We start from the raw sequence: 24,265 nt of genomic DNA on the forward strand, positions 1-24,265 counted from the left end.
TTCCAAAAAAATCTGCGACAGAGTGAAGCGCGTAAAAGTTGGAGTCCACTGTAAAGGCAAATGCCACGAAGGAAAATGAAACAACATAGTGGTTGCTAGGCCTTTCAACACAGTCTTTTACTAGCAGACTGATGAAAAATATAAAAGTAAGGTTGCAAGAAAGTTTGTATAATTGACAGATGACGTACAGATATCCCTGAGGATGGGGATTATAAGGAAGATATACACCTGGAATCCAACACACTTCAAGAATTAGTGGACCTACCAAAACAAAGGTAAATCTCTGAGAGGTTTAACAAAGGATTAGGCCCTACTGGCTTGAAAGCAGGGAGGATTCAATTAAAGGATTATACAGGGGAAGACTGACCACCAAAAACGACCTTGGAGTGAATAAGCTGATTACAGATTTCTAAAAGTACAACACTTAATATATTTTCCTTTTAATAAACAATACCAGTTTTTGCAAAATGAACATTTTCAAAAAACTGTTAAACACACAAATACATAGAAAATATATATAAGGTCACTAATTAGTAAGTAATTCAGTGATTTTATCTTTAAGGTCACTCTTGAACATTTTACTAATGTAGGGGTCCAGTTAATATATACCAGGGCTAAGGTTGAAATTACAGCTGGAAGTAAGCTGTATAAGTGCAGATTCTAAAAGATTTCATGAAGAGAAATCTTTTGATATGACAATCACTGAACTGTCAGTCCAATTAATCCTGTGAGAGATTTCACTTAAATGAATGAATATTGCATTGGATGCTTGCCCAGTTTTGACAGAATACTTATGCCGGTTAATTCTCACTTCTAAATCTTTTCTAGATTGACCTATTTTATGAAAAGAAGATCAGTCCAAGCATGGAGTTTTATATATTATGTTGTTGCTTTCCTTAGAGCTATTTTTTTTATTAACATTCCTTTTGGTGTGTTATTATAGGAAAAAACCAGGTGGACATTAACCCTTAAACGCCGAGCCTCTATTTACAAAAGTGTCTGCCGTATGCCAGCGGCATTCGGGAGTTAGCGCCGAAGCGGAAATAAAAGTTTTAAAAAAAAATCACAGCACGCTTAGTTTTTAAGATTAAGAGTTCATTTTTGGCTCCTTTTTTTGTCATTGCCTGAAGTTTAGTATGCAACTATCAGAAATGAAAAAAATTTCATTATCATATATAAATATTGAAATATATGACAGCGCAAAAAAAAAAATTCATTTATAATTGTATACAAATCACGCTGTGAGCAAAACAGTTAAAGCTAATGAGTTATTTTTTTTCTTTGTATTGTACACTAAATTGCAATGATTTTGGTATATAACAAATTGTAAAACGATGAAAGCAACACAGAGAAAATATTATCACAAAATGATGCATGAATTCGTAATGCGCGGACGTAAAAAAAGGTTTTTTCAAAAATTCTCCATAAATCGAAATGTGCTAGAGACTTCCCGTTTGTTGCAAAATGAAGGTAATTGATTGAATATTACTAGACTGTAAGTGTTTTAGCATACAATTGCAGTTTTCGACCATTTTGGTCGAGTTAAAGTTGACCAAAGGTAGAATTTTTTCTATTTATCGTGATTTATATGAAAATATTTCAAAACTGATAAAAGCTACAACCATGAGTTATTTTTTGTTGTATTCTACATGAAATTGCGCACATTTTCATATATAAAACTTTATGTAGCGGCTATTAGAAAAATGGTGCAAACATTACGACAAAGTGACGAAAAAATTTCTGACATTTTCGGCCGGGTTACCGCCCGGACATAAGGGAAAAGTTTTTTTCAAAAATTCACCATAAATCAAAATATTGTGCTAGAGACTTCCAATTTATTGCAAAATGAAAGTAAATGATTGGATATTACTAGAATGTAAGAGTTTTAGCTTACAATTGCGTTTTTCGACCATTTCGGTCGAGTCAAAGTTGACCGAAGGTTGAAATTTTGGCACATCGTGATTTATATGAAAATATTTCAAAACCGATAAAAGCTACAACCATGAGTTATTTTTTGTTGTATTCTACATGAAACTGCGCACATTTTCATCTATAAAACTTTATGTAACGACTTATATAAAACGGTGCAGACATTACGACAAAGTGACGAAAGAATTTCCGAGATTTTCAGCCGAGTTACTGCGCGTGGACGTAAGGAAAAAGTTTTTTTTTTTTAAATTCACCATAAATCGAAATATTGTGCTAGAGACTTCCAATTTGTTGCAAAATGAAGGTAAACGATTGAATATTACTAGAATGTAAGAGTTTTAGCTTACAATTGCGTTTTTCGACCATTTCGGTCGAGTCAGAGTTGACCGAAGGTTGAAATTTTGGCACATATCGTGATTTATATGAAAATATTTCCAAACTGATAAAAGCTACAACCATGGGTTGTTTTTTGTTGTATTTTACATGAAATTGCACACATTTCCATATATAAAACTGTGTGTAAGGCTAATATAAAACGGTGCAAAAATTACGACAAAATGATGAAAGAATTTATGAAATTTTCGGCTGAGTTACCGCGCGGATGTAAGGAAAAAGTTTTTTCAAAAATTCACCATAAAGCAAAATATTGTGCTAGAGACTTCCAATTTGTTGTAAAAAGGAAGGTAAATGATTGAATATTACTAGAAAGTAAGAGTTTTAGCTTACAATTGTGTTTTTCGACCATTTCGGTCAAGTCAAAGTTGACTGAAGGTTGAAATTTTTTGTAGTCGACGTACGGTACGTTCACTCGGCACCCGACAGACAGTTTTAGTCGACGTACGATACGTCCAGTCGGCGTTTAAGGGTTAAAAGATTTTAACAATGATTTTATGTTTTCAAAACACTAAAATAAGGCAAGCTAAGAATGTTCTTAGGGGTTTTTGTGGTCTTTATTATAGCAAATATTTAGTATATGTGAAGGATAACATAAATCTGCCCCTATTTTTCTTATGTATTTGATTTCTTGATCCAATTGCTGGGGACTGACAATGTGCAATGCTCTTAAAAAGCAGAAGGAAAAATGGATATTTTGATATTAAGGTAACTTCCTCATTGGGCGGGTGGGTTCCATTCTCAGCTAGCACTCTGCTGGCCGCGAGTTCGAATCTCCGGCCGGCCAACGAAGAATTAGAGGAATTTATTTCTGGTGATAGAAATTAATTTCTCGCTATAATGTTCGGATTCCACAATAACCTGTAGGTTCCGTTGCTAGGTAACCAGTTGGTTCTTAGCCATGTAAAATAAGTCTAATCCTTCAGGCCAGCTCTAAGAGAGCTGTTAATCAGCTCAGTGGTCTGGTTAAACTAAGGTATACTTACTTGATATTAAGGTGATGGCCTGAATAAAAATGAGTAAAGTTAAGTTGTTGGTTGGTTTCCTATAAATAGTGAATTCGCATTGAAATGGTTCTCTATGTATTAAAACATCTAAGAAAGGGAGGCAATTGTCTTTTTCTAATTCTAAAGTAAACTTAATGGATGGTACCTGGACATTCAAATTAGAAAGTAAGTCATTTACATCAAAATAAGCTGGCAAAACAGCTAAATGATTTACTTTCTAATTTGAATAGCTAGGTACCATATCCATTTTTTCTTTCATGTTTTTAAGAGCATTGCACATTGTCAGTGCCCAGTATTTGGATCAAGAAATCGAATACATAAGAAAAATAGGGACAGATTTATGTTATCCTTCACATATACCAAATATTTGCTATAATAAAGCCTACAAAAAATTTTATAGTGAAAGTAACTTGGAGAAAGAAACCTCTTAAACATGGAGAAAGAAACCCCTAAGAACATTCTTAGCTTGCCTTATTTTAGTGGTTTTGAAAAAATAAAATCATTGTTAAAATCTTTTAATGTCAATCTTGTTTTTTCCTATAATAGCACACTAAAAGGAATGTTAATAAAAAATAGCCCTAAGGAAAACAACATGATATATAAAATTTCATGTTTGGACTGCCCCTCTTTTTATATCGGCCAATCCAGCAAGGATTTAGATGCACAGATTATCAGCATAAATATTCTGTCAAAACTGGACAAACATCCAAAGTTATATTCATTCATTTAAGTGAAAACTCTCACAGGATAAATTGGACTGAAAGTTCAGTGATTGCCAGATCAAATTATTTCTCTTCTCAAAATCTTTTAGAATCTGCTATTATACAGCTTACTTCCAGTTGGAATGAATCCCTGGCATGCATTCTTTGAACCCCTGTATAAGTGAAATGTTCAAGAATGATATAAAAGATAAAATCACTGACTTAATTAAAAGTTAGTTACCTTATATATATTTTTTATATATTCTTATGTTTAATATAAATTTTTTTTTGTTAATGATCACCCTGTAAAAATTTTTATAATTCACTGAGTTGTATATATATATATTTTATATATAACATTTTGTGGTGGTCAGTCACTTTCCCTGTATAATCTTTTAATTGTCCTGCCCTTGCTTTTTGAGCTGTTGAGCCTAATCCTTTGTAAAATCTCATAAATATTAACCCTGTTTTGGTATGTTTGTTAATCCTTTAATTGTGTTGGATTCCAGGTAGATATTTTTTCCTTTGTAATCCCTATCTGTCATTTATACGAGCCTTCTTTGTAAACTTTTTTTATATTTTTTCAGTCTGCTAAGTAAAGGACTAGTGTAAGTCGAAAGGCCTTGCAGCACTCCATTGTTTCTCTTTCCTCTGTGGATTTTGTCTATATATATAAATGAATTAAAGATACTGTTCAGAAATATGCACTACTTTCTGAAAAATAATTTTTCAGGTTATCACCAATTTTGCAATGTGAAAGGCTATTTTTTTTTTTTTTGTAGGTACTGAATTGGATAGCTGTGACTTGTGCTTGGTTGTTGGTACATCATCTGTTGTGTATCCAGCTGCAATGTTTGCCCCACAAGTTGCTGCTCGAGGCGTTCCTGTCGCAGAATTCAACCTTGAAACAACTCCAGCCACAGATTCATTTGGGTTAGTGCAGTTCATAAAAGTTTTCACATTTTTTAGTATTTGCTGTAAAATCCAAAAACCAGTGGTTTTTTTGCTAATAAACAACTCATTGTACTAAGACCTTGCTAATCCTACATAAAGGGGGAACCCCCTTGACTAGATTATCTGAAGATTGCTAGGGTTAATCAAAGGTAAGTTAATTACCAAACCATTTGAGTATTTTTTGTTTCAGAGTTATCAGTGCACTAAATGTGTAATACAGTTTAGAGAGAAAACAAGAATTATATCAGAAAAATTTGCTAAATATTAAACATCCAAAGTATATTTTAAGGGTGGGCTTTGGGAGGCCATCAAAATCTGTAATATAAGGCATACAGTATTATGCAATATGAAATTAATTATAGTAATACCTCATCTTACATCATTTTGTCCTGTGTCATTTTTAAATGTATGGCAATTTGGCAGTAAATAATAAAGGTAAAATAAAAATCAACTTTCATTGTTTTATGGAACTACTGTATGTGTCAGTCATCAACAAATACTCTATTAAAAAGGCTTGAAAATACAAAAATCAGTAAAATAAAAAAGTGCAAAATCAAATATAAAATTATGTAAAAGAATTGCGGTATTGTACAGAATAAAACTTTTAATAGCTTAAAAATGGTGTTAAAATATTGTTGAAGTGCATGACGTTCAGCCATGCTGTGCACAGTACAGTATATATAAATCAAGGAACGAGTGCAAAATTATATAAAAACAAGTGCTAAGGTTGATAAAATAATATACAGTAAATAAATGTAAAGTTTTAAAATCACTGAAAAGCTTAATATATTAAAAACATTTTCTTATATACATGAGATTTGGCTGTGATAGTTACAGTATTTGGTGGTGCAGCAGTGCTGAGTCTTGTACCTGTAGTCTTATTCAGATAGTACCAAAAATTACAGAAGTCACAAAAGCATTTTATTCCAATTTTCTCCAAAGTTTCAGGAGAAGGTGATCAAGAAGCTCTCAGATTCTTGTCAGGTATTGGATGGTTATGAGTTTTGCCACAAACTTAGGAGTGAACAAGACTGAGAGCGACTTCCCAAGCCTCTGAATGCTAGACTTGATATGAAAGACTATGAAACTTACATTTATTGCCAAAGTTTGGGTAAGCAGTAAAATAGTCTTGAGAATGAGGTCTCTATCTGGAGCCCCTCTCAGGGGCTTATATGGCACCTATAAGAGATTACAGCAAATAAGAGTCCTGTCACATTCAGGAGGTCTGAGATTGCAGGATGGCCAAAATTGTTTGAAGGTCTTCCAGAGCATGGTCAAGAGATCCATACCTGCAGTCAGATTTAGTGCCTGAGAGGAGCTAAATCTTGATGGAGATGGATGGAAAAGTCTGTGACATTTTGGAAAGTGGCTTTGGCCGGAGAGGCAACCCTTTCAAGACACCAATGACAGAAGATGCCCACTTCCTCTGGTATTCAGCTTCTGAAGATATATGGATGCTACAGGTTATCTCCTGCCCAGTCCTATGAAAAATGCCTCTCTTGGAGGAACTGCTGCAAAATTTCAATCCTTGATGCACACTGACTTCACCGACTGCTGATACTTTAGCAGGTGGAGCTGGTGCAGAAAAGTGGCCATGGAAGTGTATCTCTCTGTGCCTCAGCTAGAAGAGCCAATAGATCAGGATACTAAGCTTGCAGCAAAAGAGGAGCCACCAAGGTCATCCATAGTCCTGACATGATCAAGTTGATCACCCATTGGATCAGGCCTAATGGAATAAAGACATACATGTCAAGGTGGTCTCATGGTTACTTGAAGTTGCCCTCTATTACATCCATGAGTCTGGAATGGAAAAGGTCACAGGGAGCTTTCTTTTAAACCATATGGGAGAGAGATCAGTCACTGACATTCCCCAAAGCTTGAACAGCCTTAACACCACTTCATCCTTGTGAGGTAACCTGTTGGCAAGATGGTCTGCCAATGTGTTCCTCTTGCCAGGAATGTCCCTGACTGATGGTTCGATGCTGTGGCAATCTGCCTACTTGTGCCTCTGCCCTTGACAAATGCCACTACTGACTTTTTGTCACTCATCCTCATCATCACTACTGTTGCTGCCATATTTCCCATTGGCATGCTTTTGCCATATTTCCCATTGGCATGACAAGCATCCCCTAATTCACAGCAGTTGGAGAAGGGGACTTTCTGCCCCAGCATTTTCCCTTACTTCCTGCCCTCATCACCCTTGGGCTTCAGACTCTCCCTAGAAAGAGGTTAAACTCCTGGATGATTTAAAGGAAAAGCATAGTAGAGCATATTAATATGTTCTGACTATTGGTCTGGCTTTTCCACCACCTGAACCTTGTTTTTGAAAAAGACCAAGGACATGTCAGACACCATTCCATTTCACAGCACATGGCTACTCTTGGCTGAAACTGATTTTGAGAAAAGGCTGTGAAGAAAAGCTGTGAACTGAATTGTGCCTTCTGAAGAACAAGTTTGTCTACAGGTTTTCTGACTGGTGGGAGAAGGTCAGAGCCTTACACCACTAAACCAGTGATATCAGAAACCTTGCTGTTTTATATCAAGCCAGAAAGTTGCCTGGAAGGTCATAGTAATCAACTCTATGGCTCTGGATTAATCCAAAGAGAAGGACATTCCTTTTGTTTGGAGTCTTCCCAGGTTAGTGTATTCATTAATCAACAGGCTGATTAACCAGTGTGAGTGGGAGTAGTCTTGCTGTCCTATACCACAAAGATTCTCCAATGGTGTGTCAGAGGAGGGTATGTAGCACTGAGGAGCAACTACCAGCAAGTTAATGGTCTGGTCCAAAGAGCAGACACTCACCTACTCAGACTCTCTAAACAAGTGAAGTAATTACAGTAGATCAGGTTTGACAGAGGTGCCATGGTCTTTGTTCATAAACAGAACAAACCGCAGTCTTCACGTAAGGGGATTTTCTCAAGCTCATAGTTCCTTGTTGGGCAAGTCGGTAGAGTTGTGGGCTAGCACTTGCTAGGCCCGAGTTCGAGTCTCCGGCTGCTAATGAAGAATTAGAGGAATTTATTTCCGGTGATAGAAATTAATTTCTCGCTATAATGTGGTTCGGATTCCACAATAAGCTGTAGATCCCATTGCTAAGTAACCAGTTGGTTCTTAGCCACATAAAATAAGTCTAATCCTTCGGGCCAGCCCTAGGAGAGCTGTTAATCAGCTCAGTGGTCTGGTAAAACTAAGGTATACTTAACTTTTTTTCTCAAGCTCATAGCTGGAGTCCAGTTAAAACTAGCACAAGGTTTTGGTGGCAATGGAAAATAGCCGATGGGGAAAGAGGTAGGTGGAGCCTGACCTGGATTTCCCCTGCCCCCCAGATGCTGTGATGCTTCAGTTCTCTCTTTAATCATCTCACAAGAGTAGTGCTGCCCCTTTCTCACTAAGTAGCCGGTTTTTTACACACTTCCTGTCCATTGTACACCTCTGCGTTCTGGTTTTTCATTTACTTTTTTGTTGTGTGATTCTGTGTTATATTGTGCTATCTGTGTGTATTAACATTTATAAAATGCAAACCCATGAATCATCTCAGCAATCCAGGCCTCAGAGAAGGTGCCTGGGCATAAGTAATAACCCATGCTTTCGTTATTTACCCACCTTGGATACCGACCCCCATACCACCTGTAGCAGATACAGGTCTAATGGTTGCAATGCAAGTATCCCCTGTTCCAAGTGTTGTAATTTGTCTCCTGATCAATGGAAGAATTTCGGTAAGAAGAAAAAGTATAAGAGGAAATCGGCTCTTCCACCTTGGGAAGGCTTCTTGCCAATCAATTACCTTTTTACCAAGCTCCAGTGATCATTTCCAACTGGTCCCAGGAATACCACATTATAAAAGAAGAAAATTTATATTCTCATTGCTAGTTTTTTTCCACATTTTCAAACATTTTCCATCAGAAATACAATATCTGGTTATCAAAATCATTCATGATTAGGCAAAAATAACAAACTTTTAAAAGTAATTTGTATTTTTCCAAGGTATATAGGAGTATCCTCAGCATGAGCTGCTGTGGCTGTTGGACTTGGTAAAAAAAGTTGCTAACTGGTGGTTGTTGGGGTTGAGTAGGGGAATACCCCATACCACCTAACATTACTAATCACTTTTCCTTTGGCCACAGGCATGAATTGGAATGGTTGGAGTGGGGTTAGGATAAATGACTCCTATTTGTACATGTACCTAGGAAAAATACAAATTACTCTGAAAGATGTGTTATTTGTTCCTATTGAAACAAACTACTGTATTACCTTTTATATACAAGACTTACCTTTAGGTGGAAGGTTTGATATAACAACTTACTGGAATTGAATCCAACTCAGAAGTGTCATGATCTTAGTTGCGCATGCAAGCAGGGGATGCAATGGCTCCTTTAACCTTCTACTTAGTCTGGCAAATGGGTTGAATGAGCCTCTGACCTATGAAAAGGACTTGCCCAAGTAAGGAAACATTCTGAGACCCATGAAATCCTACGTAGAGGAATTCAAGTCAGTAGGTAGTTAATCTGGCCAGTACTAATAATGGGTTCAGAATAAGCTGCACAGTGGACCCCCACCTATTCACAGTTCCGGATTTGCGACTTCACCTATTTGCGGATTTATCTGTGGAACATATATCCACATTATTTGTGGAAAACTCACCTATTCGCAGAATTTTTCATAGAGAAATATTCACTAATTACTGTATTTTCATATTTTCGTGACTAAATGCATTTTTTGTGATAAAACTATTAAAATACTCGGGTACATGTGTAAGCATCTTTAGGGGGAATTTTGGTGTTTGTACTATCAAAATAGGCAATTAAAAGCATTTTTAGAGGGGTGTCAAGTATTCGCGGATTTTAGTTATTCGCGGGGGGTTGTGGTATGCATCCCCTGTGAATCTCAGGGGTCGACTGTTCCTCCTTCCCTATTGTTAAAAGGTAGGGTGGAGGGAGGTAACCTAGGATCTAAAATAAGACTGGAGGTTCAAACTGTAATTACTTGTATCTGGTTTGACTCCAGCAGATAATTTTGCCTAGATGCTGCTCCATAAGGAGGAAGAAGGCGAGTCCAGTCACTCCATATTAAGACCCTCATACTTATACTACGCTAAATTACTTGGGTGAGATATTTTTGTCTAATCAAAGCAGGGTGGCCTATGCAACTTATTGAGCAGCCACTACGGGTTCCAAGGAAAATGTTTCCAGGGACTTGGTAGAAGGAGGTAAAGGTTGTCCGTCTTTACCAGATGCCTGATAGAAATTCATTTCTCGCTATAATGTGGTTCGGATTCCACAATAAGCTGTAGGTCCCGTTGCTAAGTAACCAATTGGTTCTTAGCCACGTAAAATAAGTCTAATCCTTCGGGCCAGCCCTAGGAGAGCTGTTATTCAGCTCAGTGGTCTGGTAAAACTAAGGTATACTTAACTTTACCAGATGCCTGCCTTACTTGATGTACCAAAAAGTTCAGAAAGACTAGGGATGGTCCATGCCCCTGACTGTGGGCTCTCATATGAATAGGGAGGCAATGCCCTCTTCAGAGGAATCATAAGCGTGTATGATCACCTCACGAAGTCAGATAGGAAGAGTTTTCCTAGACACCTTCTTGTACTTGCTTACTACTAGCTCCTCATTGGATGGGTCGATACCATTCTCGGCTAGCACTGTGCTAGACCCGCGTTCAATTCTCTGGCCTGCCAATGAAGAATCAGAGGAATTTATTTCTGGTGATAGAAATTCATTTCTCGGTATAATGTGGTTCGGATTCAACAATAAGGTGTAGGTCCTGTTGCTAGGTAACCATTTGGTTCTTAGCCACGTAAAATAAGTCTAATCCTTCGGGCCAGCCCTAGGATAGCTGTCAATAGCTCAGTGGTCTGGTTAAACTAAGGTATACTTATACAGTACTAACAAAAAGTCACCAACACTTTGGTCTCAGAGAGCAGGTTCTTTTCAAGTAGTATCTGATGGCATGCACTGGGCACTAGAGCATCTCATCTAGGTCACCAGCAGTGAAGTCTCAGAGGGAGAGAATTGAGAAACCCTTGAATCTCCTGTCAAGTCTGACAGATTCTGGGTTTATGCCACAAACTTGAGTACGAAGGAGAACAAGAGGAATCCCCTTCCCTCCAAGTTCCAGACAAGATGAGACAGGCTGTATAATCCTCCACCCCTTTTACTGATGCTAAGGCAAGGAGAAAACCAGTTTTGAGAGTAAGATCTGTATCCTAAGACGGAGCTAGGCTATGGAGGATGAGAAATACATCCCACTCCTGGGAATGCAGTTCCTGAGGTAGGGAAAACTGTACAGAGGTTTTTTCTTTCTTTCTATTTCCTTTCTTTCTTTCATTATTTATTTATTTATCTTTCATTATTTATTTATTTACAGTATTTACATTTCTACCTGAAAACCCTAATGGACAGAGTCAGCAGACTAAATACCCAAGAGAGCTTCAAAGGGAAATCAACCTGCTAAGAAAGAAGTGGGAAAAGGTAATAAATAATTAAATAAGAGTGAAGAGAAAACAGAACTGATTCTTCTGAAAAAGTCAACATGAAGAGTTGGCAAATTAAACTTTACTGATGACATAACTCTGTCCAAGAGTTTGAGAGGAGAATGAACACTTGAAGGTGGCAATGGAGAACAGTACTGCAAACAACGGAAAAGTAAAGAATTACTGTAAATCACTTAGTTACAAGATATTATCATGTTAAGAAACAGAGGAATCAGAATTACATACTGCTTGCTTATCAAAAGTCAATTTTGTATCAAAAGTTAAACCTGTAATCTTAAAAAAGTCAGTGACATTTAAAACCATACCATTTGTGTAACTCAGGATGCAAAGGCAAAACTGTTGTGGATCGACTGAAATTTTAGAAGGGTTGAGCTTCATGCCTCAAAATCTACTCCACTCATGAATACATTCTAGATCTCTATTCAGGGAATCTGCAAACACAAACCTGCAAGGAGAAGGAACAACAGCTAGAAGAGTAATATTATTGGCATTGCAGTCATTTTGTTCTCCAAACCTTGTCACATGTGTCTTTTCTTGGCAACATTCACTTCAGGGCGTGATGTCCCTGCCACAAGTTAGGGTAGAAGATACTCTTTAGCCTTGGCAGGCAATTCTTTTAAGAGAAGGACACTCCGAAATCAAACCAGTGGGTAGAAGGGACTCTTTAGCTTTGGTAGGCAACCCCTCTAAGAGAAGGTTACTCTGAATTCAAACCTTGTTCTCCAATCTTGGTCTGTGCCATAGCCATTGTACAGTGGCCTTAAATGGTCTTGGGTTTGAGTTCCCTTTCCTGAGGGTACAATCAAGCATTTATCCTCTTTTTCGTTCACTTTAATGTTTTTTGAAAAAGTGTGTAGGACAGGCTGAGGAGAAAGCAAAAGTTGCTTGTTGGGTTATCAGGAAAGTGTCTTCCTCTTTACCTAATCTTTTCCTACTGAGCGTTTCATTTATAAATCCATCCTGACTGTCCTGCCCCCCCCCCTTGTTGTGGCAAACCTGGTGGGTTTCGTTTGCCATACAAGGTGTGCCAGCACCACTTTGTCGACCAGGTGCTTCCATCTGGACGTGTTTATTCATACTTTCAAGAGAACTTTTGCAAATACAGGCAGTCCCCGGTTATTGGCGGGAGTTCCGTTCCAACAGCATGATGATAAGCGAAAATCGCTGATAACCAAAAATCGGTGATTTTCATCGTATATCTGTGCCGATAACTGGGTATCGGCACCTCTGTTAGGTATGTATTGGCGCCAATACCCAATTACTGGCACCGAAAAGTGAAAATCGGCAATTTTCGGCGCTGAAAATTGCCAATTTTCCTCACTAGACAAGCCCCGTAAAACCGGATTGCCAATAACTGAGCCCACCGATAACCGGGGACTGCCTGTAATGTAAGTACTATTGTTGATGGTATTGTTGTTTATTGTTCTGTTGAATTTTTCAATGTTACTGTTGTTATGAGTCTATTTATTAGTTTTGATTCTGATTTTATGTTGTTAATTTTAATTCTTTCGGGAGATGTTTAGTTGGACCCTGGGCCTGTTACTCATTACAGTAAGAAAAATTGTAAAGTAATTTACTCAAATATTCAGGGCCTAAGGTCAAATTTTCTTGATCTCCAGAGTTGTGCCCATAACTACGACTTAATGTTTTTATCTGAGGTTCTTGTAAGTACAGGCAGTCCCCGGTTAACAGCGGGCTCGGTTAATGACGATCCGGTTTTATAGCACTTGTCTAACGACGAAAATCGGCAATTTTCGGCGCCGATTTCCGCTTATCGGCACCGATAATTGGGTATTGGCACCAATACATACCTAACAGAGGCACTGATAACCGAAAATCGGCACTTTTTGGCGCTAATAAGCCCGAAAATCGCCGGAAATCGCCGATTTTTGGTTAGTGGTGATTTTCGGTTATCACCACACCCCCAGAACAGAACCTCTGCTGATAACCGAGGACTGCCTGTAGTAACAACTCAAGGGTTTGATGGCCTTGACTTTATTTATCGTCGTATGCGCAAGGTATGGCTGTATACACTAAGTTCGGACAACCTATTTATCATCAGAAAAATTTGGAGAGTAGTTGCCATGAAGTTCTTTGTTTTAAAATCATCAGTAAGTTTTACAGTGTTTACGTATTTGCTGGTTACTGCAATCCAAATATCGATGATTCTATATATGACTGTTTTGGAAAGGATTAGTATGGCACCATCACAGGATTCAAAAGCTTCAGTCATTATTTGTGGAGACTGTAATGGAAAGCACAGTGAGTGGATAAATTCAAATTCAACAGATCAACATAATATGTCTGCTCATGAGTTCTGTGTATCCTTTGATTTTATCCAGCTAACTGAGGAACCCACGCATATTTTTGTTAATAGATTAGACCTCATATTCACAGGTGTTCCAGCAATTGTCAAATCCAAGGTCTGTGAATGTACAGTGTAGGCACTCCAGATTATTGCGCCATTGAGATGGACATATCTGTCAGTCAGTGTATTCCTAATGCCACCATTGGGAAAATGGTCTGGTTAAAATCCAGAGCCAGTTGGGATCGCATTATTGAAGCTTGTCAGGCACGTAATATTTCAGATGCTATATTAGATCTTGATCCCAAGAAGTTAAATGAAATGCTGATAACTATTTTAATAAGATATGACTTGCCATGATTTGATGATACATGTAGACAAGCCTACCATGACAAACAGACCAAATTCAATGCATGGAGACAGAATCGTTAAAATGAAAATTACACAATTTTTGTTGAGTCTCACCATGCTGCGAATAGAACTTAGCATACTACTGAGAGAAACTACAGTCTTTCCTTGAAGAGTAAACTTGAAGGAATTACTCAGCCTTACCTGGGGTGGACCAAATTGGCATCATCTATCTTTGGGTCAGGGTCGTCTTCCATTCCACCACTACTAACAGATAATGGTAGATTGGTTACTGGCCCTAGGGAAAAGGCTGAACTGCTACATCAAGCTTTTGCAGCTAAGCAATCAACTGAGGATGTCCCTCTCCCTTATGCTTGTCATCCTGAACCAATTCTTACAAAATTTGCATTTTGGTCAAGGGATGTTAAGAAAATTCTGGATAATCTTGATTGCTGTGGTGGAGAAGATCCTGATGGTTTTTTCCCTTTGTTTTTTAAGAAAGTTTCTAGTGTTGTCTCTCAAGATTAGTACTGTAGATTCAATAGATTTTTATTTCAATGAGTATCTCTGAGGATGAGCACAAGCTTAGTAATACAGTGCCTGTTCTAAAGAATGGTATATCTGCAGCTACAGTAACTACAGGCCAATCTTTATTCTCCATGTGCTCTCCAAAGTTGCTGGAAAACTTATTTTTAAGCCACTATATAAGTATGTGGAATCTAAAGGATTGTTAGCTGATAGTCAATATGCATGTAGGAAACGGTTAGGTATCTGCGATGCTCTTTTAGACTTGACATGCTATTTGCAAGGGAACCCTGAAAAGGGTTTTAAGTGCAGAGTAATTCAAATAGATTTTAGTGCTGCTTTCGATTTAGTAAATCACAAGGCACTTATTTATAAACCTCAGAATCTTGGAGTATGCAGATATGTTTTAGGATTACTTCAAGAGTTCCTTACAGGTAGGCAGCAGCAAGTTGTTGTGGATGGGATCTTTAGTGAACCAAGGCCTATTGTGTCACGAGTTTCACAGGGTAGTGTTCATGGTCCCTGTTGGTTTTAGTGTAAGGCAGTCCCTGGTTATTGGCGGGCTTGGTTATCGCGATCCAGTTTTACGGTGCTTGTCTAGCAGCGAAAATCGCTGATTTTCGGTTATCGGCAATTTTCGGTGCCAAAAATCGCCAATTTTCAGTTATCATCACGCTGTCAGAATGGAACCCCCGCCGATAACCGGGGACTGCATGGTACTAGTGATATGGTCGTTGACCTGAAAACAAGATTGTTCAGTATGCCAATGATGCAACACTTGTGGGTGTAATAAAGTCTCCACTTACAAGAACTGAAGCTGTCCTCAGCCTCAACTGGGACATGGACCAGATCAGTGAACGGTGTAGTCGGTGGGGTATGAGGCTGAACTCTAGTAAAACAGAAACACTGTTGATTAGCATATCTTGTACAAATTTCCCACCCATCCTCCCCTTCAGATGGATGGAACTAACTATTCTAGGTTCTAGGTGTAACTTTTGCCTCACATCTTAATTTTGAGAAACATCTAATGAAAGTTTCAGCAAACGCTGCATGGAAGTTAGGTATTGTTTGTAAGGCCTCATATATTTATAACTGATAAAATCAATGCAACCTGTTTTAGGTCATTTGTGCTTCCTTTACTAGAATACTGCTTCAGTCAGAGATTTATTTGTTTTAGGTAGAGTGGTTAGTGGTGGTAGGTTTCTGTTTCCTAATATTAGCAGTTATGACTTGGCCATCAATGGATGGTCTCTTGTTTGTCACTTTTTCATAGGTTATATTTCAACAGAGATCTTTCACATTCACAATTGATCCCTGATCCCCTTTACCTGCTGAGGGCAACCAGATTTTCTAAGCAGCAGCACCAATATGCAGTAAATGTGCCTCGCTGTCGAACTTCTTAGTTCCAGAGATCCTTTATTCCTCACATTGTTGGACTCTGGAACAGCCTCCCAGAGGATGTCATGCAATAGGAAATTCAGAAGTTCAAGCGAAAATGCAGTGCATTACTACCTTCATACCATTCTCCTTGCATTTTAATATATATTTATGTATTCATTAATTAATTTATTTTTTCCTTTATAATAAGTGGGATCTCTTCCTTCTTCCTAATGAACACCATATTCTTTGGAAGCTTGAATTTCAAGTCAGTGGCTCCTTTGGGCTCGTTCCATATGAATGGGGGTCATCTTCTGAATAATAATAATAATAATATGTCACTAGTATAGATAATGAACAACAAAGGTCCAGAACAGAGGTCCAGGAACACTGCCCTGAGGAACACATGAAATTACATTACTAAAGCTACTGCACTGGCCATAAACACCGACCCTTTAGGTTCTGCCTGTTAAAAATTTGCTTAAAGTATTAGTAGAAGGTCCTCTGATTTTCAGTAATCGTAGCTTGTAGATGAGTACTTTATGATTCATTTGGTCAAAGGGTGTACTAAAATCTAAACCGACCATGTTTGCCTCTGAAACATCATCAAGGGCATTCTGCAAGATGGGAGATATTGACGAGTACATCACAAGTCCCAAGGCCTTAATGAAACCCAAAATGTAATGCAGGTAATAAGTTATAATCCTCAACAAACCTACAATGATGCTTAGCGAGCAGCTTCTCAAAAACCTTAAATAAAACGGGTAAGAAATCAGCCTATATTCCTCCAAACTGAAGGAAAACTTGCAATCCCAACTAACTTTTGGAAAACAGAAGTAATGTTAAGAGCGGTGAAATCAGCAGTCTTTGAAAAATGATGGAAAAGATCCCTTTGGGGTCTATGACTCTGTAACTGCCAAGCCCCAGAAGCAAAGTTTTGACTTTTCTAGATCTGATGGCTATTGAACACAACCTAGGCTCTGGAAAGCATGACTGAGGCAGCACCAAAGATTTGCCACGCTGTTTGCTTACAAGGACTTGAGTCAGAAGTCCTGCCTCATGTTTAGGGCAATAGACAGCAGTTCTGTCAGACCCTACAAGGGGAGACATGCTAAAATTAGCACCAAAGAGTGTTGACTAAAGTATAGACCAACACTTATGGTTATTGCCACTAGAGATAAATATTTCCTTCAAACCCTAATTATAAGCTCTCTCAGCTTTCTTATAAGTAGCCTGAGCTCTCTCAGTGAAAGTCTGATTGATTGTTCTTCCATAAATTATATTACTTCTTGTTTTTTCATGGTAGTCAAGCTTACATGGAGCATTAAACCATGTCTTATCTTTAAGACAAAATTTGAGTATTATAGAAGGAATTATCCTCTCATAATGATGCAAAGATGATCATTTAAACACACTAATATATGGACTTCTATAAATATCGCTCCATCTGAGCTCCATGAGACCACAGTGAATACCATCCCAACTGACCTGGGATTTCAGGTATATCTTTCTTGAAAAGCTAACATCAGGAACAGCCTGATCCATCTCCACATTACCTCAGTCAAACTATGGTCAGATGAGCCAACTGGCAGACCTACTTCCTGTGTGTTTTCATTTACAACCAGAAATACAGTAAACCCCCCATATTCGCGGGGGATGCATACCACACCCCCCTGCGAATAGCTAAAAGCCGCAAATACTTAAAACCCCTCTAAAAACACCTAGAACTGCCTATTTTGATAGTTCAAATGCAAAAAAAAACTCTAAAAATGCTTATACCCGAGTATTTTAATAATTTTATCATAAAAAGTGCATTTAGTCATGAAAATAATGTGAAAATACAGTAATTAGTGAATAGTTCTCAGTGAAAAATACCGCGAATGGGTGAATTTTCATCGAATGTGTATATACGTTCCACAGAGAAATCCGCTAATAGGTAAGTTCGCGAATCGTGAGACCACAAATACGGGGAGTTTACTGTAGTGGGAAAATCTAAAGCAGTAACACCATAATTACTTGCTGTAGTAACTGAGCTCAGCCATTCAGTTTGATGAGCATTGTAATAACCAATGAAAATGAAACAAGCCTTGGAGTCAGCTTCCTGAACTGCTGCCATTTTTGTAAGCAAGTGTAACCATAAATAGACTTTTCCAAATCTGGGTTTCTATAGCTAGTAAAAGCAAAGATTCGTTAGGCTACCACAGACTTTAACCACTTGTGTTTCATGACATGATACTGTACTCATACAGTGGTCTGCGAGGTGCTGAGAAACCCTTTCTGATGTACAGAGCCATTATAGTACACAGGCCCTTGAAATGGCTTTACTGAAATGGGCTTCTTAAACCTTAGAATCAGCAGTTCTCAGATGGGTCGCAAATCAAACACAAAGAGTTTCAGAGGAAAAGAAGATATCAAAATTGATAGCAGCAACATCCAGTTCCTTCTTATTCTTATATAATCTAAGGACATCTCTATATAGAATTCAACCTTCTTGTGATTGATTCAGTAGACCAGGATTAAGTCCAGTGTCACCAGAAAGAGGTAATAACATGTAAAACAAGCATAGAGGGAGCTGACAGAAAAGTGTACTTGACTGTATCCCAAGCAAGGGAACTCCAATCCAAGACAGTAGAAGACTGTGGTACAAAGGGTTTGGCACTATCCAAGACTGAAGGATTGGTTTATTTTGGAGTGGCCTTCTAGACAAGATGCCTGCTAGGCATGTCATAAAGGGTTTTCCATGTTGTCAAGCATGGACCCAAGAACAGACTGCACTGGGTAGTCTTAGAAGTTACCTTAATCGCTCTTCAAGGTAGTGTCTCAGTGGATGGCTGTTGCCCTGGCTAACCTACTACCGACTACTTATTAGCATTGATAACTCTGTCAAGGTTGAAAGATCCAGCTCCTTCAGTTTTTAGACATGGGATGATACTGAGCAATAGCCTCTCACTCCCGACTGATTGTGAATAAGTCGAGTGCTGGAGACTCCCAGAGCTCAAATAGCCTTTCTACTATATGAGGATGTAGAGACCAAGGCATCTCTACAACCAGACCCTGACAACTGAGTAGTCTATCAGGGTATTCTTCCTACCAGGAATGTACCTGGTTTACAGTTCCATAGTGTGTTGAACCGCCAGCTCATGGATCTGCAATGCCAACTGACGATTGATTGATTAATAATGGGTTATCTGGTGTCAAAACTACCAGGGTCACTAACGCCGAATACTAAATGTAATCATTTCACTTTTATAGTATGTTACATAAAATTAAAAATAAGATTCTGCTAAACAGAACTACATATAAATTTGATTAAAAAATAAACAAAAAATAAAGCTATAACTAAAATAAATAAATAAACCAATATATAAAATTCTGCTAAAAAGATCCAATAAAAACAGTATAACTTATGAAAAAAATACATATATATATACTAAGACAGCACAGCTGTCAAATATATTTGAGAAGACCAGCTTCTTTGATAAAAGAGATAACATTATTAATACATATACTTTCTCCCAACAGTATTGCCATGCTATAATTACCACCTGCTTCACTGCTATATGATAAAAAACAATTCCTAAGTTCCACTAGACTGGGACACTCAACCAGCAAATGCCTTACAGTCAGTGGAACCGAGCAATTGTCACAGAAGGGCTCATTCTCCCCATTCATCACATAGCCGTAAGTTAAACGTGTATGGCCAATACGTAATCTACACAATACAACCTCCCACTTCCTTGGTATTAGCTCATATTTCCAAGGGCGTGTCTGACTAGTGATTTCTTTGGAAGAGACACCACCCCTCCCTGTTTGTTGACATATGCCACTATTTTTGTGTTGTCACTCAGCGCTAATAAGTGACCTGCCAACTATTGAATTGTATGAACATTAATCAAACTGCCTGCATTTCCAGAACTTTGATGTACAAATGAGCTGTGTCCTTTAAGCACACCCTTGAAACAAGTGTGCCTTTCAGGTGTGTGCCTCAACCTTCCCTCAGTGCACCAAAGCACAGAAGCACTTCTGGAGGAGGGGATTCAACAGAACTCCTGTTAAGAGGTTCTTGCTGTCTGTCCACCATGCTACATCCTCCCTGACATTACAGCACAGAGGTATAAGTTGAAAAGGGAGATCCTGACACGCAGATAAGTGTTGCTTCAGTTGCCAATGAAGCGAGCACGGGTGGCCTTGCCCATGAGGCGCAAGATTCCCCAAGGAAAACAGATGACCAAGGACCACATGCCAAAGCTGGGCTGGTTGTATCCTTGATGAGTGATAAACTTAACAGGTACCTGATTTGGAGGAATAAGGAAAACTACAATTCCTTCCCACCCCTTGTAAGAGTCTTACTTCCCCTTCATGAGAGAACCAACAGGCTGTGATACTTGTTTCTGCTGTGGAAGGAGCTGTGATCGATGTCACTAGGGCATTTTACACGGTTATAAGAGTTTTCTGCTTGATTGCTGGATAACATGAATTCTCTAATCTACAGGTCAGAAAGTCAAAGTGACCCAAAACACTAAATTAGAACCCAACCACAGCGGTTAGAACAACCCTTCAAAAATCAGTTCAGTAAGGCTCATGACTGGATGGTGGTGGTTACTCCATCAAGATCATTAGGCTGCCCAAATTTGGGGAAATGGGGGAAAGCAGAACCTTATAAAAAGCTAGTCAAGAGAGTGCTAGGAAGTGCTATTGTGGAAAAGACCATTCAGATCTATGTGTAACACAATTGCATATGAACAGATCCTCCCAGCACTCAAAGTACTGTACAGTATTGAAAAAGGAGATTGCCATATGCCACCAACTACCCAGCATCCATTCATTCTGACAACTGTTTGTAAACTGAAGGGAGGAAGTGGCATTAGCTCAGTTGCTCTTGCCTAGAAAGACAAAGGAGAAGAGTTAATGCACATGTGCGAAGAAGTTCAGGATCACTAAAGTCTTCCCCCTGCTAGGGAGAATTAGTGAAATATGGTTCACAAATCCATAGACTTTCTCAGCTCCTGAAGTTGATGGCTACATTCCAGGTGAACAGTAGCATGTGTGCTCACTGCTGTGCTTTTGCACCACTACACAATCCCTGAGCTGATGTATCTGAGAAGGGATGTATCTGAACCTTTCCACTCTTGGCATGCACACAATAGGCCGGGTTGTTTCAACCAGGTGTGCTTCAGAGAAGCTCAGTAAGAAGGGTTACTGACACACCAGTCCGTAGACCAGGTATGAGCAATACAGTATTGTACAACCCAAACACCTGTGGTATGAGCATGGTCTGAGGGCTGAACACTCACCCAGGTAAGTATCCAGATAATCTTTAGTACATAGATTCTGTCAAGTGTGTCTAGGAAGAGACATGGGAGGAAGAGTTCAAAGGAGCTCTTCCCTGAAAAGAATGCTCGGTACTGCACACTCTCTGAAGAGCACACACGTGCTGAGTAAGCAGGTAGTGCTAATTTCTGGGTCTCTTCAGAGACACAATAAGGGGAAGTGTTCTGAAAACTTGTGCGTATTGAATTGGTGCACCTTCATTGTGAGCAAGATGAGCATACTCCTCCATAGTGATCCCTTAAGATTATGCAAGTAAAAGCCTTGTCTTGGTGGGATGGCCCATACTTACCCTGCCAGAGGCCAAAATGATCACCCACAGGTGACTGAGAGCTTCCTCCTCCTTTTGAAAAGGAAAAGAGCTCATGAGAAAACCAAGGACTTCTTGCAAGATGCTTAGACTCCCTTCTACTCCCCCTCCCATAAGGAAAAAGAAGTGGTGAGGAGAGCTCGATGATGAGGGGGAGGTGAGCCTCCTATCCTCACTTCCTCACTTGGGCATAGCTTCCTCCATGAAGAGATTGCATTAATCCTGGAAGGAAGACTGCTAATATAGAATCAACTACATTCAGTTCCCAGGGGCTACATCAACAGCATGGAAGTGTTGCAGGAACAGTAGGGAACATCATAAGGGTTTCAGTAATGGCAGACTTCACAAACATGTAGGAGAGCGTGTATGACCTCCACATCCTGTGATACCCTCTTTTTCCTTAGAAGGGGAGAAAACATGGAAGGAGTTGGAAGACTTCAGTAGACAAGGGAATGAGGTAAGCCAACACTTGACTAATATCTCTTCTACCTGTCACCTCTCAACAGCAGTACCATCTCCTTAGGAACTGCAACACTGCTGAAAAGATTAATATAAAGAAAAATTGGGATTCATTAATAATATAATGAAGGGGAAGAATGACTTAATCCTTGAAGACTGGGAAAAGTTCTGGATAAAGAAAAAACTTAAACATGCAAAATACAAAAGTTCAACAACGCAGTAAGGAATGCAACAAGATGTCCTCACACGGTGGCAGCCAAAGAAAACTTGGCTAGTATCGGTAGGTGAGTGAAGGTTATTCCTCCACTCATCCCCCTTAACCACCAGTTAACTACCTTGTTACCAAGTTTAACAGCTGATTCCAGCTCATGCTGAAGAATACCCCTGTACAAAAGGCATTGGCTTGTATTTCCATAGGAACAATTACATTTCAGTTTCAGTAAGCATTCTTTGAGGCAATATTTTGCATGTTGTTATTGTGTGTTTTAAAGCTCAACTTGATCTTAAAAACTCATAGTTTTTGATAAATCTTTATTCTCATATTTCTTCTTTTATATTTTCAGATTTCATTTTGAAGGTCCTTGTGGAAGTACACTCCCAACTGCAATTACACTTTAAATCTTTAGTTGTAGTATTCTTTTAAAAACTGTACATTTTATGATCCAATTGCTTAATATGCAAGAATATGGTTCATAAAGTGCTTACCATATTCAAAATAAAACATTTTATATATTACTAAAAGGACCCCATTCAAACTGGATGGTATCTAATGGAGTATTTATTCAAAAAAAGTTACAAGCTTTCTTGGACAAACAGTCCACATTATCAAGTATCCGTACAGTGACCAGACGCGTAGTCCAGCTGTATTTATATCTGTGTGCTGGGTACTTTGTGTATGTGATAAAGTTAATTTATTTGACCTCGAGATACATTGGTTCAGGAGTTTTAAAAGAACGTATGGAGGCAGAGCCATGCTGGAAGTAAGAAATTATGAGAAAGTGAGAAGGAGGATAGCGGTGACAGACAAAATCCGGTTCCTTACGAATTGCATAGACTGAAAGTACCCAGCACACAGATATAAATACAGCTGGACTACGCGTCTGGTCACTGTACGGATACTTGATAATGTGGACTGTTTGTCCAAGAAAGCTTGTAACTTTTTTTGAACAAATACTCCATTAGATACCATCCAGTTTGAATGAGGTCCTTTTAGTAATTCTACTAATGCACAGAACAATTGTGTATGTGATAAAGTTAATTTATTTGACCTCGAGACGGATTGGTTCAGGAGTTTTAAAAGAACGTATGGAGGCAGAGCCATGCTGGAAGTAAGAAATTATGAGGAAGTGAGAAGGAGGATAGCAGTGACAGACAACAAAATCTGGTTCTTTAAAAATTGCATAGATTAAAAGTACCCAGCACACAGATATAAATAGAGCTGGATTACGCGTCTGGTCACTGTACGGATACTTGATAATGTGGACTGTTTGTCCAAGAAAGCTTGTAAACTTTCTTGTATAAATACTCCATTAGATACCATCCAGTTTGAATGAGGTCCTTTTATTAATTCTACTAATGCACAGAACAATTGTATATGTGATAAAGTTATATATATATATATATATATATATATATATATATATATATATATATATATAATGTGTATAAATATATATACAGTATATATATATATAGTCAACGTATCACCAGGTCTTACTTTTACCTCTTCATTGGTGATTAATATACCCTCATTTACACTACCATTATTATACATCAGTATAAAAAAAGATTGGAATATATGTATTTGTTCAACATATCACCAGGTCTTAATTTTTACCTTGGCAGTTATAATTTACACTTATACGTAAGCTGTATTTGAGGGATAATAGGCTTAGGAATGGAGGCAGCCGACATAGCCTACATCTCACATACAGTAATTCTCTTTGACCAGTTATTAAAGATACAATATTTGTTTTGGTTGCAGTTTCAACTTAAATTGTTGCATTTTGTAAATGCTTATAAAATAAAAGCTGAAAAAACATTAAGTTAGGTGGTATACTTAATTTTATCATATTGTGCTTTCGTAGAAATAATCCCCACCAAAAAAATATTAGATAAAATAAATTTGCTTA

The 24,265-nt window shown here is 38.3% G+C and overlaps 1 protein-coding gene across 2 annotated transcripts in view; it reads left to right on the top strand.

Moving 5' to 3' along the window:
* Positions 1-24,265, top strand: part of LOC136855931 (NAD-dependent protein deacylase-like) — a 96,304-nt gene that overhangs the window by 40,998 nt on the left and 31,041 nt on the right. Inside the window, exons 5-6 of one of the 2 annotated variants that reach the window (XM_067133438.1) lie at positions 4,813-4,963; positions 22,697-22,758. In XM_067133438.1, coding sequence (XP_066989539.1) covers positions 4,813-4,963; positions 22,697-22,751 — 206 coding nt within the window. In that variant the 3' untranslated portion in view covers positions 22,752-22,758. Of the gene's footprint in view, positions 1-4,812; positions 4,964-22,696; positions 22,759-24,265 lie in introns of those variants that run through there. The other variant, XM_067133432.1, reaches the window with a different exon arrangement.

Source organism: Macrobrachium rosenbergii, chromosome 3 (genome assembly GCF_040412425.1).
Source record: "Macrobrachium rosenbergii isolate ZJJX-2024 chromosome 3, ASM4041242v1, whole genome shotgun sequence".
Taxonomy (NCBI): Eukaryota; Metazoa; Arthropoda; class Malacostraca; order Decapoda; family Palaemonidae; genus Macrobrachium; species Macrobrachium rosenbergii.